Source organism: Molossus molossus, unplaced genomic scaffold (assembly GCF_014108415.1).
Source record: "Molossus molossus isolate mMolMol1 unplaced genomic scaffold, mMolMol1.p scaffold_m16_p_13, whole genome shotgun sequence".
Classification (NCBI taxonomy): Eukaryota; Metazoa; Chordata; class Mammalia; order Chiroptera; family Molossidae; genus Molossus; species Molossus molossus.
This window is the reverse complement of record NW_023425348.1, coordinates 83740731-83750416: the sequence shown is the minus strand read 5'-3', so window position 1 is coordinate 83750416 and position 9686 is coordinate 83740731. Positions and strand designations below refer to the sequence as shown.

Sequence of the window (9686 nt, the reverse complement as noted above, 5' to 3'; positions counted from 1 at the left end):
AGAACGTGCATTGAATGGCGCTCTCATTATGCAGGTAACTCAGGAAGTGCATTTATAGATCAGATTCTGAACGAGGCTTTGCAAGAGTTCATTGGTGGTATGAGAATGTGCAGCCTTTTAAAAGTTCTCCTATATAATGGACCTGGAGAGTATTATGCTATTAAATATTCGAGTCTTGCTTAACCTGACTTTAACTTTGGAGACATTTAACTTTTCAGGTGAACTGTTTAAAGAGTGATTCTCATCCATCTCTCATTAATTTGGGGGGTTTACTCAGAATCCTAAAAGTTCATCATACTTCCTGATATAATACCTACATAGAGTTTAACAACAAATATAAACCATAGAGTTTTATAAAAGTCAGATAGAAATGGGGCTCTGATAAATAAGTGAGGGAAGCAAAAAAGACTCTGACATTTATCATGTACCCTCTAAGTGAGTGACAGGCACTGTCCTGGGTACTTTGCATACAGTGTCTCGTCTAGTGCTAAAATAACACTAAGAAGTATGTAGTACCTTTTTCACCCAAGGACGTAGGAACCAAGGTGAGATCCATAGAGGTCATCATCCAAACACAATGAGGCTCTTGCTAGTTTAAGAAGAGAGAAGAGATATAAGCCAAGATCTGCCCCTACTGAAAGTAGGGTCGGCACCAGTCAATATTTTTTTTCCTTAAAGACACTTTATAATGTTTACTATGTGACAGGAACTTTCATAAGCACTTAACATATATAAGCTCACTTAATCAGCCATAAATTTTATGAGATATGTAATCTCTTTACCATTTTAAAAGAAAATAAGAGTCAAAAAGTTAAATAACTCTCCCAGGTCACATTCAAACCCAGGACATCTATTCCCAAATCTGCCCCTACCCATGCCCCATACAATTACCTCTAAAATATCGCATTAGGTTATGTTCATATTCTGGTTGCCTGCTGTGTTGACCTCAGGTTCACAGGAAAATGACCTTTTGGCCCTTCAATCAGGACTTCTCAGGAGAAAATCATACCCATAAATGCATCAGCCCCAAGGCCTAGGAGCATGAGGCCAATGGATCAGAAAACCAGGACAGAGTGGTACAGTTAATGGCCAACGATACTGGGAAGCACTCCAGGCCCCAAGATACTCTACAAGGCCAGTCAACTCAGAGTATTAGTCTTCACAACAGGTACAGAGAAATTATATATTATCCCTTTTAATGCTCAAAAAATATTAATGAGTGATTCTATATAGTTACAGAGACTCCAGTAATAAAAACAATTCATAATAGCTAACAGCTATTACGCATTTATAGTATTTATTGGTAGTAAAATATTTACAGCAGTTATTAATTTAATTCTTATAATATCTCAGTCGTTCTCCTTTAACTTAAACTTAAAGAGGTTTTGCTTTGCCAAAGTTTACACTACATGGTGCAAAACTAAGCTTTGATCTCAGAACTATCTCATTCAGAGTCAATTCGCTTAACCATGTGCTAAATTCTACCACCAATTCCTCCAAAATGTGCATATAAAAATGATATGTAAAATCTCCATCACACAGCAAAATCTGGAAAACAATACTCTCAATATGAATGACTAGCTAAGATTTCAGTAACAATGAACTTTAATCCAAAAAAACTCAGCAAGAATGGATAGTAGACCTTCCCTTTGGAAATAGAGACAAAAAGAGAGAATCAGAACAAAATCAGTAGCAAAAGATTAAGAAGTATGGCCCTGGCCGGTTTGGCTCAGCTGTTGGAGCGTCGGCCTGCGGTCCTGAGAGACCCGGGTTCGGTTCCCGCTAAGGGCGCGTACCTCGGTTGCAGTTTGTCCCCGGCCCTGGTCGTTCATGCGGGTGGCAGCCACTTGATGTGTTCCTTTCACATCGATGTTTCTCTCTCTCTCTCTCTGTTCCTCTCTCTCCCTCCCACTCTATCTGAACAAAAAATGGAAAAATGTCCTCAGGTGAGGATAAAAATAAAAAAAAGATTAAGAAGTATGAAAAGAAAAGATGGGGAAGAAATACCAAAACATTTCTATTTTCACAGAACAGTATGTATTTTTTTCATTTTTATTTCTAATTACAACTTACATTCGGTATTATTTTGTATTACTTTCAGTTGTACAGCATAGTTGTTAGACTGCAGAATACCAGAATACTATATTTTTGTTTTGCAATTGCAAAGGTAGTGAAATTCCATTGCATGATTTACGAAGAAAAGAGAGTTTCATGGTTCTCAAAGCATCTGCTATGAAAGACACTTTGTTTTTATTATTTGTGACACCTTTGCTTAGAAACCTCCGGAAATTTGTTTAAAAAGCGGCTCTTCCCATCCAACAGCAGTCCTATTGAATTAGAACCTCTACAGCTGCATCCTGGATCTGCATCTGAACAAGAACTTCAACAGATTATGAGTGTGCACCAATGTTTGACAACCAAAGGGGCAATAAATAAATCTAAATGGGATACTTTTAATGATAAATGTTCATCAACATACTTTTACATGTAGTGTTGAGTTGGTCCTGAACCACAAAAAAATATATTATTTTTTTCTTTGCCACTTATTTCTCCATTGAAGTCACCTTTTGGTCCAGAACTTCTTCATAGAATTTTTCACTTCTAGACGTACAAAACTTGACATATTAAGTAGAAAAATATCAAATTTTACTGAAATTAATAATAAAACAGTCTTTTCCCTATTTGGGAAATATAAGCTTAGATATTATTTCATCATAAATAAAATAAATTCCAAATGGGTTAAAAATTGTTTTTGAAAGGTATTTTCAAAAACCAAGTTGTTAAAATTTATAACATTTTATAAAAATGAAAGGAAATTTTTGTGATTGATGGCATAGAAGAAATTAAAAAGTAAAAGAATATTAAAATTTAACGTGTTTATATAGCATAATATAGCATAAATAAAATAGTAAGGTGGAGGAGGGAGAAACATCTGTAACAAAAATAAATAAAAATTGAAAGAAAAAGAAAATATATCCTAAATTGTGCACAACATAAAATATGTGAGCTTTTAATCCTAAATACATATTAAGTAGTTTTAATATATTGTCAGGTTTGCATTTTGGAAATATCAGGGTTTTCAGTATTTAGAATGGTTTAAAGAGATGCAGAATAGATTTTGGAAAGAAGTTTGGAAGCTAGTGCAGTGCTAGTCAAAGCTGAGAAATGATAGCAAACTGGATTTATGTTATGGCCATGTCAATAAAAGTGCAGATTTAAAAATAACAATAATACAACTATTTGTAGCAAATATCAAAGAATAAATATTTTTAGCAAATATGTATATATTTGATGAGAAAGAGTTCATTAAAATTCAACAGCAAAAATTTTCACTCCGACACATCAAGAATTCAAGAACAAAACTAATTGACGAAGTCTATGGAGAAGCATTTATGTCCCAGACATTGTTCAGGGAACAAAGAGAATAAAGCCAACTAAATAAATTTACCTGACATCAGGGAGCATATCGAAAAATGAACATAGACAATTAAACAAGATTTTTATCTCATCACTTTAAATAACTATACACATTGGAAAATTAACTAAATGTCTGTCTTAGTCCATTTGGGCTGCTATGATAGAATACTAATGACTAGGTGGCAGAAAAAATACATTTATGTCTCCCAGGCCTAGAAGCTGTAAAGACCAACATCAGGCTGCTGGCAGGTTCACTGTCTGGTGACAGCCTGTGTCCCAGTTCACAGACAGCCATCTGTTCACTGTCCTCAGCGGGCATGAGGGGCAAGTATGTTCTCTGGGGTCCCTTTTATAAGGACACTAATTTCATTCATGAGGATTCCAACTTCATGACCTAATCACCTCCCAAATGCCCCACCTCTAAATGCCAACATATTATAAATAATTTAAGTCATGAATTTGGGGAGGATACATACATTCAATATATAGCTATATGCAAAGTCAAGAATTCTTTATATAAATTCTGATATAATTAAATGCTTGATATTATTTGGTGAATAGTGTTATGTTCGGGAAGACTTTAAGATGATATAAGAAACATCCATATAATAAGAGGAAAAAAACTCAGGATAAAGCCTGACCAGCATGGCACAATGGTTGAGCATTGACTCATGCACTGAGAGGTCACAGGTTTGATTCCCGGTCAGGGCACATGCCCAGGTTGTGGGCCCAATCCCCAGTGGGGGCATGCAGGAGGCGGCCAATCGATGGTCTCTCTCATTGATGTTTCCATCTCTATCTCCCTCTCCCTTCCTCTCTCTCTCTCTTACATCATAAAGACAAAACAAAAAACAAAAACCTGAGGATATAATGTTTTCATACAATGTGATTTACCCCTCAGACAGACCCATTGCTCCCTAGCCTTAGCCCCTTATGAATCCAGACTAAATACAGAGGCAAAATTATCAGTTTCTTTTATCCCATGCTTCCTACTATCATAACCACAAACAATATTTTATTTCAAGCCTGATTCATAGGGAAGATGTTATGAATGAGGACTGTAAAGTAAAACAATATGTTCTGGCTTCTTTATTATGTAATAATCTGCAGTCCATTAATAAAAGAGGTAAGAATGACATATATTGTCAGCATCTTTCTTAACAATGATATAACCCAAAATATCTGGTCAAGGATTAAAAATATATATATATATATATATATATATATATATATATATATATATATATGGCAGAGCCTGGGTCCCGACAAAAGGCTATGAAACACTATAAGCAAAAAAGGAGATGGGAGACTGAAAAAATAGCAGCGGAGTTATGAAATACCCTAAATTACCTAGGAATTTTCATGGATCACCTTCGCAAAAAATATACCACCAACAAAATTAATCCAGATGAAGACATGATATAATTTCCCAATCAGAAAATTACATAAGATTTAGTTATTTTTCTGCATCTCTGCCATGTTCAATCAGATAATTTTTATACACTTAGATTAATATTAGAACTCTGAAACATGATTAATATTAGAACTCTGAAACATCATTCTCCTTCAAACTTCACATGCTAAGCCATTTGAAAAATTATATATTTAAAGTATTTTGCAGATACAAAAATAAGATATATACTTCAAATATTTTTATTAATTAATTTATTTATTTAAACTTATCTTTATTGTTGAATGTATTACAGATGTCCCTCCTTTTTCCCCTATTGACCCCCTCCTCCCTGCTCCCGCTCCCCTCCTGCCTTCCCCACACTATTGTCCGTGTCCATTGGTTATGCATATATGCATATAAGTTCTTTGGTTTATCTCTTTCTAGCCTTCCCTTCCCTCTTCCCTTTGAGGTTTGTCAGTCTAACAACCAATTTGTACTTAATCCCTTCACCTTTTTCACACATTCCTCCTAACCCCCTCCCATCTGGCAACCAATTAAAAGTTCTCTGTATCTATGAGTCTGTTTCTGTTCTGCTTGTTCATTTTGTTTGTAGATTCATTTGTTGATAGATATGGATTTATTGCCATTTTGTTGTTCACATTTTTTATCTTCATACTCTTCAAGAAGACCCTTCAACATTTCATATAATACTGGTTTGGTGGTGATGAATTCCTTTAGCTTTTTCTTGTCTGGAAAACTCTTTATATGTCCTTCAATTCTAAAAGCTGGCTTTGTAGGATAGAGTAATCTTGGTTATAGGTTCTTGCCTTTCATCACTTTGAATATTTATTGCCACTCCCTTCCAGCCTTAAATTTCTTTTGAGAAATCTGCTGAGAGTTTTATGGCAATGCCCTTGCAGGTAACTAACTGCTTTTCTCTTACTGCTTTTGAGATTCTCTGTCTTTAACCTTTTTCATTTTGATGGTGATGTGTCTTGGTGTGGGCCTCTTGGGGTTCATCTTGTTTGGGATTCTGTGCTTCTTGGACTTGTATGTCTGTTTTCTTCACCAAATTAGGGAAGTTTTCTGTCATTATTTTTTCCAAACATCAGTTGATACTATTTGGTAAATAGAATTATGTTGGAAGAAACTAAGATGATATAAGAAACATCCATGTAATAAGAAGTCAAATAAAACTCGGGATATAGGGTTTTCATACAGAGCAATTTACCCTTGAGAAGGACCCTAGCCTTAGCCCTTTATGAATCCAGACTAAATTCAGAGGCAGAATCATCAGTTTCTTTGACCACATGCTTTCCACCACCTTAGAGGCAAACAATGGTTTATTCAAGACTGATACATAGAGATGTAATGAATGAGGACTATCAAATAAAACAATATATTCTGGCATCTTTATTACCCAGTAATCTGCATTCCAATACAATAAGAGGGGTAAGAATAGCATATACTATCAGTATCTTTCTTAACAATGATATCACCAAAAATATCTGGTCAAGTCCTGCATTGCATATTTGAAACTCATAGATTATAGATTATTCTAATTTTATACACAGGATGGAACAAATGTAGGTTTACATTTGTGAGTACATGAAACAGTTTATTCTTCTATTATTATTTATTAATTGTTGTACTATTAGCCATATAAACAACTGTAAACTTACTTTTAATACACTATAATATATATATGTATATATATGGCAGAGCCAAGGTCCCTACAGAAGGCTATGTAACATTATAAACAAAACAAAAAAAAAGGAGATGAAAGATTGAAAAACAGCAACAGCTATCAGGAATTCTAAATTATCTGAAAATATTAATAGATCATCTTCACAAAAATGTAAACCAACAAAGTGGATCCACTTGAAGAGATAATATGATTTCCCAATCAGAAAAATATATAAGATTATTTAGTTATTTTTCTGCATATCTGCCTTGCTCATACAGATCATTTTATGTACATAGTTTCCTTATGATTAACATTAATATTAATATAAAAACTCTGAGGCATCATTCTCCTTCAATCTTCACAAGGTAAGAAATAAGAAAAAAAAATTATATATTTGAAATATTTTGCAGATACAAAAATGAGACATATACTTCAGATATTGTATAGGCTATATTTCTGTGGTGAGAAGTGAATGAAGTTTTTATATTTTATTTCTTATTTTATTTTCTGAAATCTGTAAAAAGCAGTATTAACTCAGAAAAGGATTACATAATTTAAGAGAGAAAACATGAGAAAAATGTTCCATTAACTAAAATAATTTTACAGTATGAACTTTAGCAAACTAATCACATAAAACATAAATCCATAGTCTCAACGCACATTTTATACATAAAAACTGAACATATATTTTTCTAATAAATAATAAAAATCTTTAAAATATTTTAAACAAAATATACACATTGGATTATAAACTCTTGTGAATATTGTTTAATCATTTGAAGTATTCACATAAAAAATGTCTTTCATGACCAGTTATTAAACCTGAGGAGACATTTACTACAGTTAAATAATCACACATGGTTTCCTGGAAGGAACAACTCTTCATTAAAAATAGGTGAAACATTTCTCTGCTGCCTCATTTTCTTCTTCTGATCCAGAGTCTTTTCATGGCACTTTTCATCTCTCCATTTCTCAGAGTATAGATTAAGGGGTTCAACATAGGGGTGATAACGGTGTAAAACACAGTCAAGGATTTATCAATGGGTAAGGTAGAAGGAGGCCTCACATACATAAACATACAAGGGACAAAGAAGAGGACCACCACAGTGATGTGGTAGCCACAGGTGGATAAAGCTTTGCGCCTCCCTTCCTGACCGAGAGACTTCAGGGAGTGCAGAATGACCCCATAGGAGATGAGTAACAGCACAAAGATGACCACACAAATGGCTCCATCATTGGCAACCACAATGAGGCCAATAACGTAGGTGTTAGTGCAGGCAATTTTTAATAAAGGGTACATGTCACAGATGAAGTGGTCGATGACATTGGGGCCACAGAAGGGAAGGTTGTAAACAAAGAGAAGTTGAACTACAGCGTGTAAAAAACCTCCAACCCAGGACATCATCAGCAACAGAACACACACTCGCTGATTCATGATTATCAAATAATGCAAGGGTTTACAGATGGCCACATAGCGGTCATAGGCCATGGCCACCAGGAGAAAAATCTCAGCACCACCAAATAGATGTGCTATAAAAAGTTGGCTCATACAAGCTTGGAAGGAAATGGTTTTCTTCTCATAGAGGAAGTCTATAATCATATTTGGTGTAAGTGTAGTAGAATAAACAGCATCCATAAATGATAAGTAGCCAAGAAAGAAGTACATTGGGGCATCCAGGGTTGAACTGACCATAACAGTCACAACAATGAGTAGGTTGCCCACCATTGTCACAATGTAAATGAACAGGAAGATAACAAATAATATTTTCTGACCCAGAAGGCTCTGAGTCAGCCCCAAGAGGACAAACTCGGTCACATTATTCGTTTGTTCCATAGGTCGTTTTGTACATCTTATTTCAGCATTCAGGACAAATTACCTGTAAATATAATATTACTCCTGACTTCCTGAAATCTTAAGATAATTTGTGTATTCATTCAACAAAGAGGCATTATAGTTTTTTATGTTGCAGTAATTTCAGAGATTATAAGAATATGAGGTTGATTAAAACATGGTCCCTTACCCTGGCCGGTTTGGCTTAGTGGTTAGAGCTTTGGCCTGAGGTACAAAGAGTTGTGGGTTCGATTCTACTCAAGGACAGGTAGGTACCTCAGTTGTGGTTTGATTTCCACCCCTGGTCGGTGTCATGCAGGAGGCAACCAGTCTGTCTCTCTCGCATCAATATTTCTCTCTCTCTCACTCTTCCTCCTACCCTCCCTCCCACTATCTGAAAGTCAGTGGGAAAATATCCATGAGTGAAGATTTAAAATATATATATATATATAGTCCCTAACCTTAGCAATCTTACAAACTAGTGAAGAGGGAAGTATTTAGAGGTATCTGTGGACAAGCTAGTGGAAATGCAAGTAATTAGAGGTAAATGGGGGGAAAGGAGACATTATAAAGTAAGTGGGTTGTCACAAGTAGCTTTCCATCTGGAAGCTGATAGAAGTGTGCATATGGCTAATAACTTGTGCAAAAAGAAAAACTGACTTAAGGTTTAGAGAAAAACTAAAGCAAGATTTACTTTATGTTTACTTTCTAGTTAATAGAAGACATGACTTTCTACAGTCTAGAGATGGGAGAATCTTCTTAACTTATCAATGACATCCCAAATACACAGTCTTCAACTATTTTTAAGGATTGTGGAATAGATACCATAAAGTCAATAGACAAAAGTAGTTGGAGAAAAACATTTACATTTTAGGGGACATGCATAGAGTTAATACCTACAATACACAAAGTTCTAAGTAATTAACAAAAAAAGACAGACAAACCAATAGCAAAGTGAATAAATGACATAAACAGGCAAACAAAGGAAAAATAAATCAAAATCACCAAAAAAACATCTGAGATGCTGAAACTCACCTGTAAACTGAAAAGCAGCAATTAAAGAGCTTTCTTACTACACAATTACCTTGGATTTTTAAAAGCCTCTCAATCAAGTTCTACAGATGCTACAGCATCCTAAAGAACATATTAATTCAACCTATCACAAAATTTAGAAATATTTGCCTATTAAAATAACCCCAAATAGTTATACTTCAAATTAATGGATACTGAAGTACATGATATTCTAACCACTATGCTGTACATCTGAAACTAATATAGAATAATATTGAATGAAAACTGTAATTGAAATATAAAAAATTAATATTAAGAAAAAAATACTGATGTTAAAAAGGCAAATC

The 9686-nt window shown here is 34.5% G+C and overlaps 1 protein-coding gene across 1 annotated transcript; it reads right to left on the bottom strand.

Annotated features, from left to right (window-relative positions):
* Window positions 1–7413: 7413 nt before the first annotated feature.
* Window positions 7414–8331, bottom strand: LOC118628104 (olfactory receptor 4A15-like). The gene has a single exon (XM_036258836.1). It carries the CDS (start codon window positions 8329–8331, stop codon window positions 7414–7416), a length of 918 nt encoding a protein of 305 aa, XP_036114729.1.
* Window positions 8332–9686: the final 1355 nt, after the last annotated feature.

Coding starts and splice junctions, on each gene's coding strand:
- LOC118628104 (XM_036258836.1), bottom strand. CDS start 8,331: ATGGAACAAACGAATAATGTGACCGAGTTTGTCCTCTTGGGGCTGACT.